We start from the raw sequence: 23,184 nt of genomic DNA on the forward strand, positions 1-23,184 counted from the left end.
AGGTTAATCAAGTTGTCCCTCGTGGGGCTCACAGTCTTAATCCCCATTTTACAGATGAGGTAACTGAGGCATAGATAAGTTAAGTGGCTTGCCCAAGGTCACACAGCAGACAAGTGGCAGAGCCAGAATTAGAACCCATGTCCTCTGAATCTCAACCCTGTGTTCTTTCCGCTAAGCCACACTGCTTCTGTACTCAGCGTGGCTTAGAGGAAAGAGCCCAGGCTTGAGAGTCAGAGGATGTGGGTTCTAATCCCACCTCCGCCACTTGTCTGCTGTGTGACCTTGGGCAAGTCACTTAGCTTCTCTGTTCCTCAGTTACCTCATCTGGAAAATGAGGATTAAAAGTGTGAGCCCCACGTGGGACAACCTGATTACCCTATATTTACCCCAGCACTTAGAACAGTGCTTGGCACATAATAAACACTTAACAAATACCATCGTCATTATTATTAATGACTGCCAGCGTGGCTTAGTGGCAAGAGCACAGGCTTGGGAATCAGAGGACGTGGGTTCTAATCTCTGCTCTGCCACTTGTCTGCTGTATGACCTTAGGCAAACTGCTTAACTTCTTTGTGCCCTCAGTTACCTCATCTGGAAAATGGGGATGAAAACTGTGAGCCCAATGTGGGACAACCTGAGTCCCTTGTATCTACCCAGTCGCTTAGAACAGGGCCTGGCGTGCCATCAACACTTAACAAATATCATTATTATTAGGGAAGCAGCATGGCTTAGTGGAAAGAGCCTGGGCTTGGGAGTCAGAGGTCGTGGGTTCTAATCCTGCCTCTGCCACTTGTCAGCTGTGTGACTTTGGGTGAGTCACTTAACTTTTCTGTGCCTCAGTTACCTCATCTGGAAAATGGGGATCAAGACTGTGAGCCACAAATGGGACATCCTGATAACACTGTATCTATCTCAGAGCTTAGAACAGTGTTTGGCACATAGTAAGTGCTTAACAAATACCATTATTATTATTATTACTCTCCCAAGCACTTAGTACGGTTCTTTGCACACAGTAAAGGCTCAGTAAATATAATTGAACTGAATAGTCAATCATTATTAATAATAATAATAATGATGGCATTTATAAAGTGCTTACTATGTGCAAAACACTGTTCTAAGTGCTGGAGAGGTTACAAGGTGATCAGGTTGTCCCACAGGGGGCTCACAGTCTTAATCCCCATTTTACAGATGAGGTAACTGAGGCCCAGAGAAGTTAAGTCACTTGCCCAAAGTCACACAGCTGACAATTGGCAGAGCCGGGATTAACTCCTGACCTCTGACTCCAAAACCCGTGCTCTTTCCACTGAGCCACACTGCTTATCATAGCACATGTCTATTGTCCAAAAATGGTAATCTCAGTCTTTGCAAAATTATCCGAATTGCTGGACCAGCTGGCATCAGGCACCTCTGGACCAAATGGCCACTGTCCAAGTTCCTCAATCAGAGCATAAATTTAGAGCTCATGAATTCCCTGGTCAAATTTTCCTTCTCATATACCTACCCCATCACCATCTTAAAGAAAACTGTTGCCAGGCAAAAATCATCATTTGTCCTATCAATGTACAGTGATCCTATGGGGAAAAGAACAATATCAGTGTTGATTGATTTAAGAAATGGATCAAAAAAGTCAACTTAAGGGTGGAGATGAATGACATTCTGACTGAATTTACTTAGACCTAGGCTGTTTCTTAGGGTTGTTCCAATGGGATATGTTGTTCATTTCTTAAAAAAAAAAACCTCTCAATTTGGTGACACTGAAGAACCAAAACCAGAGGGACCAGCATGGGTAGGAGGCTTGTGACATCATGTTGAGGTTTTGTAGATTTGAGCTCTATTCACAGTTCTTCATAGCTTTCTCAGGGGAATTATAAAAAAAACAACAACAGTGATACACATTCTCCCCCATTTAGAACGCTGAGAGAGTGAATCCAATAATCAATCATATCGAGTAATTACTGTGTGCAGAGTACTGTACTAAGAACTTGGGAGAGTAGAATATAGCAGAGGTGATAGACTTGTTCCTTGCTCACAGTGACCTTATTAAACAATCTACTTTTCTGGTGTCTTGAAGATTAGTGAATTGATCATGTAGAAGTTCATTCATTCATTCAATCATATTTATTGCTTGTGCAATAAATGTGCAAAGCACTGTACTAAGTGCTTGGGAGAATACAATATAACAATGTACAGACACATTCCTTGCCTTCAACAAGCTTAGTTATTGCCAGTACATAGGTATAACTCAGAATAGGCTGTAAAACAGGACTGTAACTTAGTACTGCCTTTAATAAGAGACAACCTCTAGATGGCTTTCTTCTACACAGCCAGCTCCTCGAGAGAGTAGCCACGTTCACCAAACTGGCCTAGGAACAAATATGTTGATCTAGAAATGATTAAATGCAAAGACAAAACTTTGAATTTGTAACAGAGTTCATGCAGACATGTGTGTGGGTGTTTATCACACAAGTATATTTAAGATATAAAAAAAATTCCAGAGCAACAGAAGCCAGTTTTTATAATTGTCCACAAAAAGTGACTGATAGGTTGTCTATTATAAGTGCGAAAGGAGGAAAGAAAGCTTGGAATACTTTCCTAAACTTCATTTGCAGGAATTTATCTTGATGATCATTAGTTAATTTTTTTTTTCTGGGTTTTAATGACCCGAAACATTTGGTCATAAAGTTTTAAAGATTGAACCACAGTTGGAACTTCAAAGAAACCTCCACAAATCAACAGGAGACAGAATATGGTTTAGGGGAATACCAGGGCAAGATTTTCTGTTAAGTATTTTCCAGCAGGAGGACTGACTTCTTGGAGAACAGGACATGCTGTCCACTCTGTTTTCTACCCAACATGTGTGCTTTGTAGCATTTTACAACCAACTTGGATTGGAAACTTCTCTGTAGATGAACCAAAGTCCTAAAGATCAGAAATAAAACTGCCCTTATGTCTAGTCCTGCATTTTCCCTTCATGAAGAGATGTAATCAAAACCATTTAGCTTTCAGAATTAATCTGCCATGTCTAAAGAAACAAAAGTGTTTTCTGAGAGGAAAAAGTAGTGGGTTTGAATTTCACAAGAAGGAAATTACAGTACTGTGAATGGAACTCTCTTCTCTTATGAAGCTATTTCTATTTATTAGGGCTCAATATAATAGCATCAAAATGAAAGAAGCAGCGTGGCTTAGTGGACAGGGCATAGGCCTTGGAGTCAAGAGGACCTGGATTCTAGTCCCGGTGCTGCCACATGTTTGCTGTGTGACCTTGGGCAAGTCACTTAACTTCTCTGTTCCTCACATACCTTGTCTGTAAAAAATGAGGGTTAAAATTGTGAGCCCAACTTGGAACAGACTTGTCCAACCTGATTACCTTGAATCTACCCCATTGCTTGGAATAGTGCTTGGCACACGGTAAGCACTTAACAAGTACTATAATTATTATTGTTTATTATTTTGGAGGGAGGTGTTTGTAGTGTTTTTTTAAAAAGGAATTAATAATGCAGCTTCCACAGAGTTGGGTGTACTATAAAATCGGTGGATTTTGGCTTGAATAGTGTAATAATCTTAACCTACTGGACAAGGTGGATCACATTCTTCCAGTATAATCCAAATATCCAAAACTTCCTGGCTTTGCTTTAGATTTTATTGAAAAGGCAAAGTTGCCAATGCCAACTTTTAGCACTACCCAGGAAACTGCTACTTTAGCAAACCTCATGGAAATTTAATGCTCACATGTTAGTCTGAAAATATGGCTTACTGAAAGTGGCTCAGTTTAGTTCAGTAATATGTCACCAACCTCGTGTTCTGCCCAAACTTTACCTCCCTCCCTACTCCTTATCAGAGAAGCAGCGTGGCACAAAGCACAGGCCTGGGAATCAGAAGGTCATGGGTTCTAATCCCAGCTCCTCCGCCTTTCTATTGTGTGACCTTGGGCAAGTCATTTCACTTCTCTGGACCTCAGTTCCCTCAGCTATAAAATGGGGATTGAGACTGTGAGCCCCACGTGGGACAGGGACTGTGTCCAATTCAATTGCTTGTAACCACCCCAGAGTTTAGTACAGTCCCTGGCACATAATAAGCACTTAACAAATACTATCATTATTATCTGGTCCTTTTAAAGCCACCTCTCCACCTCCATTCCCAAACTTTTGCACATGGAATCATCACTGAAACATGTGGACAAAGATACATTAATTCCTCATGTCTCCACCTAGAGCACCATTGCTTCACCTAAGAACTTGGGTACTCATCCCTAATTCCCAACCCCCAGAGCACTTATGTCCTTATCTTCTATATTCTATATTGCCTCTCTCTACCTGTAGTTGATTTTTAACATCTGTCTCCCCTCACTAGATTGTTAGCTGTATGTTGATGCTGCTGCAGCTTGCCATAGAAGTGGGTTATGAAAGGACAGGCCACTTCACTGGTTGATGCAGTCCAACAAAAACCCGATCTGAGGAAGGACAGTTGGCTTTAAGCTTGGGCTAGTGAAAGGTAGCAGGATGACAAAGGTGGCAAGATGCACAAACCATCAGTGGTCTACTGAATATTTGCCCAGACCACTGTCCAGTGGAAAGAGAAATGGTTTAGAGGCCATGAGAAGTGCTCCCATCACCAATGGCTTTAAGGAGCCTGCAATCCCAGTCCTCTCTTCTGCAACTTCTGCATAGTTTATTTCTCTGCTGTTAAAGGTTAGACAATTTTGAAGCTTGCCCTCCAGTATCTCTACGTAGTGATCTGGTATTGTGAAATTTGTCAGTATTCTCTGAGGTGGTGTGTTGTTCCTGATTAAGAGACAGAATTCAGGTCCTGGATCAAATGGAAACACCCTGTTTTTTTGTGTTATGATAGACCACAGAGTGGGCTTTTACAAAGAGGGAGCTAACCCCTCCTTCAGGTTTAAACATGGAATGGGTAGGGCAGGGAGTGGGCTAGAATGTTTAAGAACTTAGCTCAGCAGAAGCTGGGAAGGGGGAAGCCTCAAATGAAAGAAAGAAACAAACAAAAATGTAGCAGCAAGACATGGCTCAGGTGGTGCTGGGAAAAGTTGGGAAACTGTGGGATTGTCGGCGTGTGTTTTACACCCCAAATCACTTAGCTGTTTTGCTTTGAGGATTAATGTAGGACAGGACAGATTGATCATTACCTTCACCTAGAAGACTAGTGCTTCCTGCAGACATGCATGGATGATGGACTACCTCCTGCAGACACACGTTGGAATGGTGACCCCAGATGACCCCCATCCACAGTATCACATTTGACTTTCTGAGGCAGCTAACAGAACCGAGGTACAATTAAGGGTTGGAGGCCAGAGCAAAGGGGAGTGGAATCACAGGTCATTACAAATTTCATTCCCCTTTGACATTAAATCATCATCTGTGGAGTTGGAAGTTGCTTTAGAACATCCAGCTCTTGTTTGCATTTCAATAAGTGGAAAGAGGCAGCAGAATGTCGCAGGGTTTAAGGGAAATGATGGGCTGAGAAGTCCCACTGTGTGTATTTTCTTCAGATGGTATTTGTTCTGTTAAGCAATGCCAGGCTTTCCTCATGTCTTCTAAAATCTGAGATCCAAGAGGAGCACCGTTGTGCTTAAAATAGAGGATGAAACCTACTTTCTCCAATTACATTCAAGAAAACGGTGATCTCTTTTATGTTTGTTGGTGCTTTTTTCATTTGGATAAATCTGTCTGGATCGCACACAAATAAAACATATAAATGTGCCAAACTCCCAAATGTTTGTTTGTGAAAGAAAAAGTTGGGGAGATGAGAGAAAGCTGAACAAAAAATACTTGTTGCAGCAAGTGTTATTGTTTAGGGAAGTGGTTAATTTGAAGACCTTGAGTCTAGTGGTGTCCCATGGCTTCCAAGGGAAGTTGGTTTTGAAGTACTGCCTCTGCTCAACATGCACCAGAGACCTGCAGCAGCAGGCAGGCAATCTGCGTGTTTTGACAAGAACACCCTCCTTCCAGCAGCCAAAACAGAGGAAAAGTTTCCCATAACCTTTTGCCTCTCTGTGCCCTGAAATGATTTACTTGCTCCAGGTTTTGGGGAATTCAGTCCACTTTGACTTTAAGGTTACTCCAGTGAGCAGTGTTAGCCTCTGGGTATCTTCTACAATCCTCAGTGTTCCCTCCGTTCAGTCCTGCTTTCTGACACTGAGGAACTTGTAACTGCCTTGTCTGATTGCCATCCTGATAGTTGGGGCAATATCATCTAACATCATTCCCCATTGCTCCTCGCAAGGCAACTTATAGCAGTTTTTTTTCTAATTCTCCTGTCACCTCACTCACACTATTCCCCTGAGCTTGGAACTCCTTTCCTTCCCATATCAGACAGACCACAGGTCTCCCTACTTTCATAGCCCTCCTCAAATCCCACCTCTTCCAACAAGCATTCCCTGTTTGATTTTCCAGCATCATTAGCCTTAATATTCCTGCAATTATCATTATCATTTATGATCTCATCTATACCCTCCTTATCACTCATGTGTATATATATATGTGCTCATTTATTTATTTTTTGTCCATTCTAGTTGAAAATACTTTTTGTTTGTCTCTCCTGCTTGCATGTAAGCTCTCTTTGGGCAGAAAAATATCACTTCTCTATTCTGTACTTTCCAAGGGTTTAATAGGTGTTCAATAAATGTTATTATTACTGCTACTACAAAAACACGTCTTGGATGTTTCACCGATGAGTTTATATAGAAATAAAGTAGATTATTGAGCTTTCATGAGCGATGGCATCTTACCCTGTCTTTTTGTGGATTTTTATCACTGGGGTGAAACCTGTGATTGTTCTAAATTCCAACTTGGAGTGAAGAAAAATGATATAATACATGAGAAAGGTGTTTCTTGCTAAGATACTAAGGACCACATGCTTGGCCTCTGGAAGTCCATCTTGGATTGTAATCCATCACAGCATTGCTTTATAGGACATTTAGGGGTCACTTTGGCTGATTGATTCCCTCAGGCAGGATCTTATTGGCGGACACATCTGCCAATCTGCCTGTTGAGACTTCCTCTGATTGGTTTCCCTGAAGGGATTTTATTTGTTTCAAAGGGAGAAAAGAAAATGGAAGTGGTTGTTGCAGCCTTTGAAGGAATTTCACGTTTCATAATTTAAAATGTCCTAGAATCCCTGAAGGTGAAAAGAATTGAATTTCTGTTTTAAAATATGCCAAGTTCCCTCCCTGGGGTTTGACACAAGTGTGGTAATGGTGGCCATCCTTGTCAGGGAACAGGGGGTTCCCCAACACTCTTCTGATTCAGATTCCCAGATAGAATTTTATTGGAGTCCTGACAGCTTTCTGTTTGGTTTCAAAAGTGAAAATGTTCTACAATCTCTGAAGCAGATAAGATCAATATTTTATTTTAAAATGTGCAGGGCGGAAATGTTACAGTCCAGGCGGGGCCCGATATTTTCCCTAGCATAAAGCTCGCTCCCAGGGCAGTGACGTGTCTGTGGCTGAAGTGTCGGCAGAATTTGCCAAGAATTTCATGATTCATAATTTAAAATGTCCTAGAATCCCTGAAGAAAACAAAATCAAGTTTTTGTTTTAAAGTGCGCACAGAGAAAACCGTGCAGCCCAGGCAGGGGATGGGGGGCCATTTCCCTAACAAAGTTTGGATTCAAAGGTCTCTCCTGGTGGGCAGGGTGTCATGGTTGCATTTGCTGGGTGGGAGATGGGGTAGAAAAGGGGAGATGCAGGGATTGAGAGGCCACAGTAAGGATGCAAGAGGAAGGTTGGACCCCATTTCATCACCCTGCTCTGTCCTCTCTTTGCTAGAAGAAGAGAAAGTGACTTTTAAAGTACTGCAGAAAGTGTTATCAGTCCACTATGCTGCTCTCAGGGCTATCAATCTTTCAGGCATTCATCCAATACAGCATTGCTGTCTATAAAGAAGCAATTTATTCGTAAATACCAAATGATATACTCCTTGTCTACTAGATGCCAATTAACAGTGACTTAATGTGTTTTTTAGTTACCTCTCAAGTGATCATTTCAAGAAATTGAGGCACTCACTGTAAATCAACAAATATATATTCAAGTTTATGCCATGGTAAGCCTGTGGTAGGTAAGGTGAGGAAAGTACCATATCTAATCCCAAAACAAAGTTGTTTAAATCCAGAGGCAAGTCAGAAAGATGAACAAAGGGGAATCTGGCAGGTGGTTGTGATGATCTGAGGAAGTGTGAATGAGTGAGTCCCAAGGAAAGTGAGCATTCCAAGGGAAAACTATTTGGCTTTGCACTGAGCATCTGCACAGCCAGATGGTAAAAGAATGTTGCACCTGACAAATTGTCTTCAAAACACACACTTGTCCTGGGTGGACCTAGCTTCGTTGAAGTTGGCTCTTCTCTGTGTTCCTTTTGACCCTTCCCTTTCTCTCACCCCAGCCCGCAGAGATCTTCAGCACATCAGTTTGACTTTTAAACAGTAATCTCCTTTATAGCACTCATTTCAGAGATGCAGGTGGTCAAGGAAGAGAGTGCACAGGGGAAGTGGGGAATGGGGAAATGAGTTTAAAAGTGGCACTGTTGAGAGGGAAATAAAAGAGAAAATTTAAAGAAGGCAGCGGGCAGGCATTACTTCACCAGGGAAAGTTGGCATGTCTGCTTCTAATAAAGCTATCCCAATGTGGAACCTCTCTGACAATATAAGTGCATTAATTAGTTTCATTTCAGTCAATCAATCATATTTTTTGAGTGCCTACTGTGTATAGGGCACTGTACTAAGTGCTTGGGGGAGTGGAATATAGTAGAATTGGTAGACACGTTCCATGTCCACAAGGAGCTTAATAATAATAATAATAATGATGGCATTTATTAAGCGCTTACTATGTGCAAAGCACTGTTCTAAGAGCTTACCATCTAGTAGAGACACTTAGAATCTAGAGGAGAAGCTTACAGTCTAGAGTCTACAGTTTCATCTATATTTGCTTGGATATGCAATTCTGGGTACCTTTAATAAAAATATGGTTTCTGCCCTTGATTCAGGAAACAAGCTGACATTTTTAACATTGTTTCTATGAGAAAATCAGTATCAACCTTCAATATTTTGATATAAGATGCAGTTTTCAGTGTTTTTGTAAGTCTGACTCCCTGTATTCATTACAGTAATGCAGGAATGAGTGTCAAGGGTGTAAATAATAATAATAATGATAATTGTGGTGTTTGTTAAGCACTATGTGCCAGAAGCTGTACTAAGCTCTGGGATGGATACAAGCAAATCAAATTGGACACAGTTCCTGTCCCATATGGGGCTTACGGCCTCAATCCCCATTTTACAGATGAGGTAACAGAGGCACAGAGAAGTGAAGTGACTAACCCAAGGTCACATAGTAGACAAGTGGTGGAGCCAAGAGTAGGAAACATGCCCTTTTGCCTCCTAGACCTGTGACCTATTCTTCTAGACTGTGAGCCCACTGTTGGGTAGGGACCATCTCTATATGTTGCCAACTTCTGCTTCCCAAGCACTTAGTACAGTGCTCTGCACACAGTAAGTGCTCAATAAATATGATTGAATGAATGAAAATCTATTCCCTATGCCATGCTGTGTAAAGCATTCTTCTACTGGTGGATATACAGTAATGTAGAAATTTATACAAAACTCTCAGTCAGAATGGTATTTTCAAACCATCATCCCCTAGCCCATCAATTCCTAATGAATTAATGGTTATTATGATGTAACGTTTTCTTAACAAAAGTCTCAATAACGCTTCTATGTTTTAGCAGAAAAAATTGTACATAAATTCTGCTGTTATTTTTTATTTTGTAAAGTAACAAATACCATTTAAAAAATCTCTCTCACAGACTGTAAACTTCTTGAGGGCAGGAGTGCATCTAGCTTTACTTCTATTCATTCTGATGACTTGACACCTGACCACATGTTTTGTTTTGTTGTCTGTCTCCCCCTTCTAGACTGTGAGCCCGCCGTTGGGTAGGGACCATCTCTATATGTTGCCAACTTGTGCTTCCCAAGCGTTTAGTACAGTGCTCTGCACAGAGTAAGCTCTCAATAAATATGATTGAATGAATGAATGAATGAGTTGTATCTACCAACTCCATTGTACCTACCTCCCTACCTACCTCCATTGTATCTACCAACTCCACTGAGCCCCTCCTTCCTTTCCCCCTCCTCCCCCTCCCTATCCCCCCACCTTACCTCCTTCCCCTCCCCACAGCACCTGTATATATGTATATATGTTTGTACATATTTATTACTCTGTACATATTTATTACTCTATTTTACTTGTACATATTTATTGTTTATTTTATTTTGCTAATATATTTTGTTTTGTTGTCTGTCTCCCCCTTCTAGACTGTGAACCCACTGTTGGGTAGGGACTGTCTCTATATGTTGCCAACTTGGACTTCCCAAGCACTTAGTACAGTGCCCTGCACACAGTAAGCGCTCAATAAATATGAATGAATGTATAGTACTTTGCCAATTGCTTAGTACAGCGCTTTGCACAGAGTAAGTGTTCAATAAGTACCATTGACTGGTTGCTTGAACCATCATTATTATATACATAGAGTTGGGAAATATGTGTGGAAAGGGAAGTATGTTAGTCTGGTGATACTTTTTTTATAGTATTTGTTATGTGCTGATTAGCGCCCATCACTGTACTAAGTGCCAGGGTATATACAAGGTAATCAAATTGGACACAGTCCATGACCCACATGGGGCTCACAGTTTTAATCCCCATTTTACAAATGAGGTAACTGAGGCACAGAGAAGTTAAGTGACTGGTCTAAGGTCAAACAGCAGACATGTGGTAGAGTGAGATTAGAACCCAGGTCCTTTGACTCTCGGGCCCATGCTCTTTCCACTAGGCCACATTGATTTGCAGTGATGCATCACTGGATGACCCTGATGGGGTGTGGAACATAATTTTGAAAGTTATAACACTGTTGAGTAGGTGGGCAGGAAGCGAGGGACAGAAGCGATGGAGATTTAGAGGAAATGGGGGGTCAGTGGAGAAAAAGTACTCAAGGATTCTTGGGGCTTGGAAAGTTTTTAGAATATTTTCTGGATTAAATCTCAGGTCACCGAAGATGAATCTCTTGGGACCTAAGGCAGAGAGGAAAATTTCCATTTTTTAAGTCAATGATTTTTAAACTGAATAAATCATATTAATATAAACTAGACCATTATAGCTATCTACTGAGTTGAAAATCTGCTAGTTATCTGACAGGTGTACAGAAATACAGCAAATTCCCCTATAAACTCCAGGTTTTTTTTTTGGGGGGGGGGTGGGGAATGAGTCTACCAACTCTGCTGTATTATACTCTCCTAAGTGCTTGCACTCAGTAAGCACTCTATAAGTACCATCAATTGACTGCTTAGTAGAGTCCTCCGCATACAGCAAGTCCTTAAAAAATACTATTACTACTACAACATGGGTTTGTGTTTCCAGAAAGCCTAATGCTATGGGAAAAAAAAACATGTTTTAACCAGTATCTCTCACATCAATCAATCAGCCAATCAATCATATTTTATTCATTCATTCAATAGTATTTATTGAGTGCTTAGTGCGTGCAGAGCCAATCAATCGGCCAATCAATCATATTTATTTATTCATTCATTCAAAGGTATTTATTGAGTACTTAGTGTGTGCAGAGCACCATACTAAGCACTTGGGAGAGTACACTATAATAAAGTTGATAGACATATTCCCTCCCACAAGGAGCTTACAGTTTAGAGGGTGACAGACATTAAGGTAAATAAATAAATTATGGTTATGTCCATAAGTGCTTTGGGGATGCGGGCAGGTGTAAATCCAAGTGCAAGGCTGATGCAGAAAGGAGAGGAAAAAGAGGAAATGAGGACTTAGTGGGGACAGCCTCTTGGAGGAGGTGTGATTTTAATAAGATTGTAAAGATGGGGAGAGTAATCATCTGTTGGATATGGAGGGGGAGGGAGTTGCAGGTCAGAGGCAGGATGTGGACGAAGGTTCAGTGGCAAGATAAATGAGGTCAAGGTACAGTGATGATCTTGGCATTCGAGGAGCCGAGTGTGTGAGCTCACATATACAAAACTGTTCCAACATGGGATCACACTATATCCAGATGGACACACACTGGAAGAAGAACATTTTCTAATTTCTCGGTAGTGTTTTATCTAAAGCATAGTGAAAATATTCATTAATCAATCAGCAGTATTCACTGAGCATTTGGTCTGTGCAGAATGTTATACTAAGCCCTAGAAAGAGTACAACAAAGGTGGTGATACGATCCCTGCTCTCAAGGAATTTACCATCTGGCAGAGGAGCCAAACACTAAAATAAATAAGAGGTGATATTATGGATAAACACCATAAAGTTGCTACGAATCGGAAAAGACTCTACGGCATTTGATGATGAGCATTATGGGAGCGCTCACTCTACTGCTTTATGATGTGATGTCACATTTGTCTTTTTGTGAAAGTTTGTCCAAGGCCGTCCTTCCCTAGAGTGTTTCTCTAGTGGGAACTCCGACCCCTTTCCCCTTTCAGACCAGCTGAAAACTGGAACTGTCTGGTACCAAACTGGATGCATGGCCACCGCAGTGACCCTCTCTCTTCAACCTGTGTCGTTGGCTTTAGGTGGAGCCTCAGATCCAGGAAGGCCATGAGAGCCTGGTGCACCACATTCTACTCTATCAGTGCAGTAGCAGCTTTAATGAGAGTGTTCTGGATTACAGTCATGAATGCTATCATCCCAATATGCCAGATGCCTTTCTGACCTGTGAGACTGTCATCTTTGCCTGGGCCATTGGCGGGGAGGTAAGGTGAATGGTGTGGGGCGAGAAGGCCAGTTTTCACATCCTGGAATTTTGTTCCTGTAGCTGTGTCCTGGGCCTGGGATTAATAGTAATAATAATAATGATTATGGTACTTGTTAAGCATTTACTATGCACCAAGCTCTGTCTACATACTGGGGTAGTTACAAGTTAATCAGGTTGGACACAGTCCCTGTCCCACAGGGAGTTCATTCTCTTAATCCCCATTTTATAGATGAGGTAACTGAGGCACGGAGATGTGAAGTGGTTTGCCCAAGGTCACACAGCAGACTGGTGGCAGAGCTGGGATTAGAAGCAGGTCCTTCTGAATCCAGAGCCCGTGGTCAATTCACTAAGCTATGCTGGCTTCTCTTAACCCAGGCATTCCCCTGGTTTTTGTGAAGAGGGCTTCAAAACATATCTACCGGGATTTCCAGAAGGATGGATGTAGCCACCCATTAAGCCTCAGATTAATGCCCTATTGGGCTTGAGTTTCTGGCATTGCCGGGGTTATTTCTAGCTCCAGCAATACAACCAAGGTAAAATGAGGGTGAAGATGGACATTGGGATGACTTTGGGCCACACTCCCTCCTCTCATGATTAACCTGCACTGGGGGTGTCCGGAGGGCTTTCTCCCATTGGGACTAGACCTATGCCAACAACTCTTCCCCCACCTCAACACTCCCTTGAATGGGCTGAGTGTAGTGTCTGGAGCCCAAGCAGCTGAAAATGGTGGTGGGAGTGAGAACTGACTGTCAGTGCTTCCATCAGCAGTGCCCTAATGTTAGCTGGCCCACAAAGGGAAACACTATCACTACCTTGTCACCTTGGGTCCAACGTAGAAAACTCTAGGTGAACAAATTTCAGTGGAAATTTAAAAATATTGTTGTCACAGGTTTTCACAGGTTTGAAAATGAAACTAGGTATACTGTGTTTGATGGGATTCTCTTGTACCTACCTCAGTATTTGACATGCAGTAAATGCGTAATATAGTCAATAGTTTACTCTGTTGGGAAGCAGCAGTAAGGATTGATGAAGATCCTTTCATATGTTTTTAAATTGCCTTGCAATTCAAGTGGTAAAGCTCGAGTGAGAGGAAAAAAAAATATTTCCCACAAAAATCCCAGGTGTTTTCCTCAGTGCAACAGTTCTTCATCATTCTATGCAAACTAATATGAAAATACTCCTAAACATTTGTGTCACCTTTCACACTGCCATTAACCATCACTGCTCACCACACAGAATTGAAATGACTCACTCTGGTGGAGTTGATTTATTTGTTCTTGTTAGATGGGGGACAATCTGTGAGACTGAGCCTGCATTTGAAAATTTCTTTTGTGAGTGAATTAAGGCCTTTGTCAGTGTTCATGTTCCATGAGTTTACTCATCTCATTTGGCTTTCCAATCTTAGGGCTTTACGTACCCTCCCCATGTCGGCTTATCCCTCGGCACACCGGCAGATCCTCAATATGTTCTTCTGGAAGTCCATTATGACAACCCAACAAATCAGGACGGTATGTACTTTCTCTATTCTTTTCTAAGTTAGGCACAGAAGGCTTCAATTTCTAGATCTCTTCCACTTCACACCAGAAATCACTAACAGATTGAATACAAAATGATCATGCATTTTTCTATGAAATTGTCTTCCAATATTTCACCTAAAATGTAGCCTGATTTTCCCCCTCATTTTTTACATGGTACATTCTGGACTATGTGGTGTTTCTACGCTGGTGAATTTTAATTCTGATGAAAAAATAGAAGACAATCCTCAGTTCTCTCTAGACTGCTAAACACCTCATGGTCAGGAGACTTGTCTGCTGAATCTATTATATTATACTCTCCCAAGTGCTTGATACAATGCTCTGCACACAGTAAGCATTCAATAAATTTGATTGATTGAGGTAGTTCTGGAAGTAGACTGTTTTGTATATGATTTATAGAATTTAGTCTGTAGTATAGTCTGTATAGTATAGTATGCTTAATATAGTATAGCATAATGTACTATAATATAATATTTACATTTCCAGCCCTTTTCTCTCTTGTTCACCACAGTCTTGTATTTCCATCTGCCTTCAGTACATCTCTACTTGGGTGTCCCATCGACACCTCAAGTTTAGCATGTCCAAAACAGAACTCAAATTTCCACCCAAACTCTGTCCTCCCCATAGCTTTCCCATCACTGTAGACAGCACCACCTTCCTCCCTGTCTCACAAATCCATATCCTTGGTGTTATCCTTGACTCATATCTCTCATTCAATCCACATCTTCAATATGTCACCAAATCCTGTTGGTTCAACCTTCACAAAATCATTAAAATCTGCCCTTTCCTCTCCATGCAAGGCCCCCTGTTTCTTCCCCTCCCCCATCCCTCACCCGCAATGATCTGACCACCTACTTCTTTAGTAAAAGTAACACCATCAGGTCTGAGATCCCCAAAGTTACCCCACCCCCTTCTCCATCCCCCCCACTCTCAACCCTCCCCGCTACTTTCCCATCCTACCCAGCAGTATTTTCAGATGAGATCTCCTCCCTCCTCTCAAGTGCTGCCCCATCCACCTGTGCTTCGGACCCCATTCCCTCTCATCTTATGAAAACTCTCACCCCTTCCCTCCTTCCCTCCTTAACTTCCATCTTCAACCTCTCAATCTCCACTGGTTCCTTCCCCTCTGCCTTCAAACATGCCCAAATCTCCCCCAACCTAAAAAAAACCCTCTCTTGAGCCCACTGCCCCTTCTAGTTATTGCTCTATCTCCGTCCTACCCTTCCTTTCCAAACTCCTAGAACAAGTCGTCTAAACTTGCTGCCTCAAATTCCTCAACTCCAATTCTCTCCTAGACCCCCTCCAATCAGGCTTCCATCCCCTATACTCCACTAAAACTCCCCTCTCAAAGTTCACCAATGACCTCCTTCTTGCCAAATCCAATGACTCCTACTCTATCCTAAGCCTCCTTGACGTCTCAGCTGCCTTTGACACTGTGGACTATCCCCTTCTCCTCAACACCCACTGTTGGGTAGGGACCGTCTCTATATGTTGCCAACTTGTACTTCCTAAGCGCTTAGTACAGTGCTCTGCACACAGTAAGTGCTCAATAAATACAATTGAATGAATGAATGAACACACTATCCAGCCTTGACTTCACAGACTCCGTCATCTCCTGGTTCTTCTCTTATCTCTCTGGCCGTTCATCCTCAGTCTCCTTTGCAGGTTCCTCCCCCCCCCCCCCCTCCCATCCCCTTACTGTAGGGGTTCCTCAAGGATCAGTTCTTGGTCCCCTTCTGTTATCCATCTAGACTCACTCCCTTGGTGAACTCATTCATTCCCACGGCTTCAACTGTCATCTCTACACTGACACCCAAATCTACATCTCCTCCCCTTTTCTCTCTCCCTCCCTCCAGGCTCGTATCTCCTCCAGCCTTCAAGACATCTCCATCCCGCCATCTAAAACTCAATATGCCCAAGACTGAGCTCCTTATCTTCCCTCCCAAACCCTGTCCTCTCCCTGACTTTTCCGTCGCTGTAGGAGCCACTACCATCCTTCCCGTCTTACAAGCCTGCAACCTTGGTGTCATCCTTGACTTCACTCTCAATCACCTCATACATCCAATCTGTCACCAAAACTTCCCGGTCTCACCTCTACAACATCACCAAGATCTGCCCTTTCCTCTCCATCCAAACTGCTACCTTGCTGGTTCAATGTCTCATCCTATCCTGACAGGATTACTGCATCAGCCTCCTTTCTGGTCTCCCATCTTCCTGTCTCTCCCCACTTCAGTCTATACTTCACTCTGCTGCCTGGATTATCTTTGTGCAGTGGTTGCCTATCAACCTTCGAATTAAGAAAAAAAATCCTCACTCTCGGCTTCAAAGCCCTCCATCACCTCACCCCCTCCTACGTCACCTCCCTTCTCTCCTTCTACAGCCCAGCCCACACATTCCACTCCTCTGCTACTAACCTCCTCACTGTGCCTTGTTCTCACCTGTCCTGCCATCGACCCCTGGCTCATATCCTACCTCTGGCCTGAAATGCCCTCCCTCCGCACATCCACCAAACTATCTCTCTTCCTTCCTTCAAAACCCTACTGAGAGCTCACCTCCTCCAGGAGGCCTACCCAGACTGAACCCTCCCCCCCCCCACTTTTTCCTCTCCTCTTCATCACCCCATCACCATACTCCCTTTTCCTCCCCACAACATCTTGGGTATATTTGTACATATTTATTATTCTATTTATTTTATTAATGATGTGTATGTAGCTATGATTCTATTTATTCTGATGGTATTGACAACTGTTTACTTGTTTTGTTTCATTGTCTATCTCCCCCTTCTAGATTGTGAGCCCGTTGCTGGGTAGGGACTATCTCTATATATTGCCGATTTGTACTTCCCAAGCACTTAGTACAGTGCTCTGCACACAGTAAGTGCTCAATAAATATGATTGAATGAATGAATATTACCATGTTAACCCAAGCACTTATCCTATACTGCCTTGATTACTACATAAGCCTCCTTACTGACTTCCTGCCTCCTGTCTCTCCCCACTCCAGTCCATCCTTCGCTCTGCTGCCCAGATCATTTATTTAAAAAACCATTCAATCCATATTTCCCTACTCAAGAACCTCCGGTGGTTTTCATTCACCTCCACATCAAACAGAAACTCCTTACCATAGGCTTTAAAGCACTCAGTCACCTAACCCCCTTCTACCTTACCTCCCTGATTTCCTATCATAACTCAATCTGCATACTTTGCTCCTCTGATGCCAGCCTAATCACTGTACCTTGATCTTGTCTATCTCACTGCCAACCCCTTGCGCACATCCTGCCTCTATCCCGAAACTCTCTTTCCCTTTCAAATCCAACAGACCACCACTCTTCCCACCTTCAAAGACTTATTAAAAGCACATTTCCTCCAAGGGATCTTCCCCAATTAAGCCCTTATTTCCTCTTCTCCCACTTTCTTCTGTGTCACCCTTGCACTGAGATTTACATCTTTTATTTACCCCTCCCTCAGCCCCATAGAACTTATGGACATATCCATAATTAAATTAATTCATTTATACTATGTATTTTTATTAATGTCTGTCTCCCCCCTCTAGACTGTAAGCTCATTGTGGGCAGAGAACGTGTCTACCAATTCTGTTATATTGTACACTGCCAAGTGCTAAGTACAGTGATCTGAACACAGTAAGCACTCAAAAATGTGATTGATTGACTGAGCACCTACTGTATGCAGAGCAATGTACTAGGCACTAAAGAGAGTATGGAAGATGTAGAAGATGAGTCTCTGCAATATTTAGAGACCCTATATGAGTGTAGTCATTTATTATTGCTTTATTGAGTGTTCACTGTATGTAGAACACTGTACATAGTGCCTGGGATGATGCAGTACAGTCATTAGGCATGAACCTGCCCTCAAAGGAGCATGCAGTCTAATGGGTCTTTTTCTTTTCCAATTCATCATAATTTGAAGGATAAACTACTCAACCAATTGGATGAGAACAGCATTATGTACCTTTTAGGGATCATCATATGGATGAGTGAAAAAGCAAAACTGCCTTTTGATAAGTCAATCAGTCAATGATATTTATTGCAAGCTTACTGCTGTGTACAGAGCACTGTACTAAGCATTTGGGAAAGAACAGTACAACAGAGGTGATAGGGACAATCCCTGCCCAACAGGAGTTTACAGTCTTAAGAGGGATAGGGACGTTGAAAGAAATTATGGATAGGATAAATAGAGCTTAAGGATAGCTACCTACTGCTGATCTTTTTTTACCAATTGAAAATTGCCAAAACAGTTTGAATAAGTGCTCAGAATCAAAAGCATTTCAGAACAGGATTCTGAAAAGATTCAAAGGAAGTAAATGTGTCGATTCAAAGTGCTTCAAAAAATAACTTAGAAGAAAACTACTAAGCACATCTGCTTTGCTCACTGCTTAATTTTCATGCTGAATGCCCCTCCAAATCAATCTAGGAGTTGGAGAGGAAAGAGGCTCTGACAAAGCAGGAAAGACTGTTTCAAAGTGTCAATTACTTCTAAAGCTGGAAGTCAACTTGCCCGTGGCCAAGCTAACATTACCCCAAATACATGTCAAGTGATAAAAAGAAAGACTATTCGGTGTAAATCAATCCTCCCTATGTGGTCTGCATAATTTCACATTGAAGCATCAGTTTGTCCATTTTGGATTCTTCGCCGACTGCTCACAACCTCACCATTGTCTAGGGAAATAAGAGAATGTCAATTTTCAGGAATCTTTTTTTATGGTATCTGTTGAGCTCTTACTATGTATCAAACACTATACTTAGCACTGGGTTCTTGTCTAATGCTGTGATGTCATCTCCGACCCACAGCAATGCCAAGTACACATCTCTCCTAGAATGTCCCACCTCCATCTGCAATCATTTTGGCAGGGTATCCATAGAGGTTTTTTGGTAAAAATGTGGAAGTGATTTACTATTGCCTCCTTCTATGCAGTAAACTTGAGTCTCCACCCTTGACTCTTTTCCATACCGCTGCTGCCCAGCACAGGGGAGTTTTGACCTGTAGCAGATTGCCTTCCACTTGCTAGCCACTGCCCAAGCTAGGAATGGAATGGATATGCCTCTGCCTAATTGGCAGAGTACTGGAAACTCTCCAGGTATGACCCTGAAAGGGGAGTACTGAGGTAGTTATAAGTTAGATAATAATAATAATATTAATGATGGCATTTATTAAGCGATTACTATGTGCAGAGCACTGTTCTAAGTGCTGGGGGCATACAAGGTGATCAAGTTGTCCCATGTGGGGCTCACAGGCTTAATCCCCATTTTACAGATGAGGTAACTGGGGCTCAGAGAAGTTAAGTGACTTGCCCAAGGTCACACAGCAGACATGTGGCGGAGTCGGGATTCGAACCCATGACCTCTGACTCCAAAGCCCGTGCTCTTTCCACTGAACCACGCGGCTCAGTCTCTGTCCCACATGGGGCTCAGTACAAGTAGGCGGGAGCACAGGTATTGCCATTTTACAGTTGAAGAAACTGAAGCACAGAAAAGTTAACTGACTTGTCCAAGGTCACACAGCCAGAAGTTAGTAGAGCTGGGATTAGAACCCTGTTCTTTCTGACTTCCAGTCCCATACTCTCTCCACTAGCCTATGCTGCTTCTCTTCAATGAATTTGTACTTTTAGACCTGTATTTTGACTTGTCTGGAGAGCTTGTCATCATGACCCCAGTTTTCCCACTGTTAAAAACTATCAATAGTAAATTAATACTTTGAAAGGCAAATTGACTCTTTCAAAGAGTTTAGCCCACATAGGCAGTAATGCACTGAACAGTCCCCAGTATCTTCTGATTTTGAAAGAATTGATGGCCTTTACAAAGTACCCTAAATTTCTACCAAGAAGAAACTTGCACACTGTAAGCTTGCTTTAGGGCAGGGGAAGCTTTTACTAACTGTGTTGTATTGTATTCTCCCAAGTGCTCAGTACAGTGCTTGGTACACAGTAAGTGCTCAGTAAATGCCATCAATGATGATAATTAGAGAATTAGCCTACTTTGTGTCTATAAAACCCTTAACCCCTAGGACTTTAGGCTTTAAGGAAAATTGTTTTTTCAAACATTATTATAAAAAGTCCATTCATCTTTTGCAAAAGTCTTATCATTTAGTAAATGATGGGTCCAGAGCAATAAATGGTAGTCTAGTAGCCTGAGTGCCTCGACAGGGGATTGATTTACCAAGCAATCATATGTTTGATCTTCGAGGTTGTCTGAGTGTCCTATCAAGTCTACCAACCTCAAAGCAAAGGGGTTGAATCACTTTCGTCCATGGTGCTGCCTTCCCTTCCTTTTCCCTTCCCCCAATCATGGCACAATCCCCACCTGCCAACTTGTGCCCTTTCTTCCCCTGACCCACCCCTTGCCCCCGACTCAGGAGTCATGTAGGAGGGGGCAGACAGGTGGAGAAGAGAATTAAAGAGGTACTTTGTAATTTTTTTTCATTTTTTAATTCAATCAGTCATATTTATTGACTGCTTACTGTGTGCTGAGCACTGAACTAAGTGCTTCAGACAGTACGATATAACAGAATTGGTAAAGACAGTCCCCATCCACAATGGGCTTAGAGCTTAGAATGGGAGACAGACATTAATATAAATAAATAAATTACAGTTTTGTATGTAAATGCTGTGAGACTGAGGGAGAGGTGAATGAAGGGTGCTAATCCAAGTGCAAGGGCAACACAGAAAGGATTGGGAAAAGAGGAAATGGGGAAGGCCTCTTGGAGAAGATGAGCTTCTAATAAGCTTTTGTGCTTCCTCAAAAATCTCCGGTGGCTACCAATCAATCTGCGCATCAGGTAGAAACTCCTCACCCTGAGCTTCAAGGCTGTCCATCACGTCGCCCCTCCTACCTCACCTCCCTTCTCTCCTTCTACACCCTCTGCTCCTCTGCCGCTAATCTCCTCACCGTACCTCGTTCTCGCCTGTCCCGCCATCGACCCCCGGCCCACGTCATCCCCCGGGCCTGGAATGCCCTCCCTCTGCCCATCCACCAAGCTAGCTCTCTTCCTCCCTTCAAAGCACTACTGAGAGCTCACCTCCTCCAGGAGGCCTTCCCAGACTGAGCCCCTTCCTTCCTCTCCCCCTCGTCCCCCTCTCCATCCCCCCATCTCACCTCCTTCCCTTCGCCACAGCACCTGTATATATGTATATATGTTTGTACATATTTATTACTCTATTTTACCTGTACATATCTATTCTATTTATTTTATTTTGTTGTATGTTTGGTTTTGTTCTCTGTCTCCCCTTTTAGACTGTGAGCCCACTGTTGGGTAGGGACTGTCTCTATATGTTGCCAACTTGCACTTCCCAAGCTCTTAGTACAGTGCTCTGCACATAGTTAGTGCTCAATAAATACGATTGATTGATTGATAATAAGTCTTCGAAGGTAGGGAGAGCGATCGTCTGTTGGCTATGAAGAGAGAGGCATTCCAGGCCAGAGACAGGATGTGGGCAAGTAGATAGCAGCAAGAGAGATGAGATCTAGTGTGCAGCTCCAACTCTGAACTGACTCCCTGACTGCTGAGGGAGGGGAGATGGGGGAGAGAGAGAGTGGGGGCGAGGGGAGGATAGAGAGCTGGGTTGCTTTATTCTTTTCTTTTCTGTTCTTTACTCTGAAGGATTTACTCTGGAAGCAAAATGGAGGTGGAGAAACAAGAGGTGGGGGCTTATGGGGATGGGCAGGAAAACAGAGAAGAGAATTAAAGTAGTCCTTTTAATTTTTTTTTCTTTTTTCTTTTATTTTCCTTTTTTTCCTTATTCTGAAGGTTTTACTTCAGAGGCAAAAGTGGGGAGTAGCGGTGAGCATTGATTGGTGGGTTGATCATGCTTAATTAGCATATTGTAAAAAAAAAGTCTGGAACAAAATCATGGAATTGTCATCTGCAGAATTTAATGTGGCTTCCGAAAGCACCTTCCCTTCTCAGCTTCTCAGTCTGTGTTTGCACAATATGAAACCAATGCTTTGGCAGGAAACAGGCAAAGGCCTGTGGTATTAGGCAGCATTGACCGAAACAGAAACTTGATTCAGCTTTAATTTCACCTTTGTTTCTGAGCAAGAGTTTTCTCCATATTACTTGGTTTCTGCTTTCTGATTATTAGTGGTTGTGACATCACCCACTAGGCCAGTTTCTGAAACAAAATCATTGGCATCATACTCTCTTAAGTGCTTAGTACTGTGCTCTGTGCACAATAAGTGCTCAATAAATACAATTAATTGATTCTGGACAGTAGTTTGCCCTAACCCCAATAGTCCCAGTCCATTGGCTGTTAGTGAGTCCAGTTTTCAAGAAACTGCATCTTTAATTCCCCTTCCTGTTCTCTGTGCACAAACAATAGTGATAGGAGGAAAATAATAATAATGATAGCATTTATTAAGCACTTACTATGTGCAAAGCACTGTTCTAAGCACTGGGGAGGCTACAAGGTGATCAGGTTGTCCAACAGGGGTTCACAAAAATGATAGGGGGTCAAACAATACTATATAGTTTGCAATATCAATCTCCTGTACATTCAGACTCAAAATTAAGTTGGCTTAAGGTCCATTTCTCGATAATGGAAAACAAATTTTCTTGCCAGAAAAAATAATCTGCTATGGTTTGCCTCCTTCCTGTGCTGTCAGCCCTTTGAGTAGAAATTTTGCCACGTGGCCATTGTGACCCTAACAACTATCCAAATGAAATCCTTTTATTTTTTTCTTTTTCCATCTCACTCTGCTTAATTTATTTATGAAGATTCCAAGGGCTTTAAAACATGCTTCCTGATGGGCTAGCTCCTGTATGGGGGAAGGAATTGTGGGATCCAGTCTCCGGAGATCCCCTTAGTGGATTGAACGGAGAAGTTGGGTAGGAATGTTTGCTCCTCTGATAAGTGGCACAACGTTGGCCTCAGGA

The 23,184-nt window shown here is 42.4% G+C and overlaps 1 protein-coding gene across 1 annotated transcript in view; it reads left to right on the forward strand.

Moving 5' to 3' along the window:
• Positions 1 to 23,184, forward strand: part of MOXD1 (monooxygenase DBH like 1) — a 108,979-nt gene that overhangs the window by 62,723 nt on the left and 23,072 nt on the right. The window contains 2 exon segments of the mRNA XM_038742222.1: positions 12,583 to 12,762; positions 14,170 to 14,272. Of these exon segments, the coding sequence (XP_038598150.1) occupies positions 12,583 to 12,762; positions 14,170 to 14,272 (283 nt within the window).

Source organism: Tachyglossus aculeatus, chromosome 2, assembly GCF_015852505.1.
Source record: "Tachyglossus aculeatus isolate mTacAcu1 chromosome 2, mTacAcu1.pri, whole genome shotgun sequence".
In the NCBI taxonomy this organism is placed as follows: domain Eukaryota; kingdom Metazoa; phylum Chordata; class Mammalia; order Monotremata; family Tachyglossidae; genus Tachyglossus; species Tachyglossus aculeatus.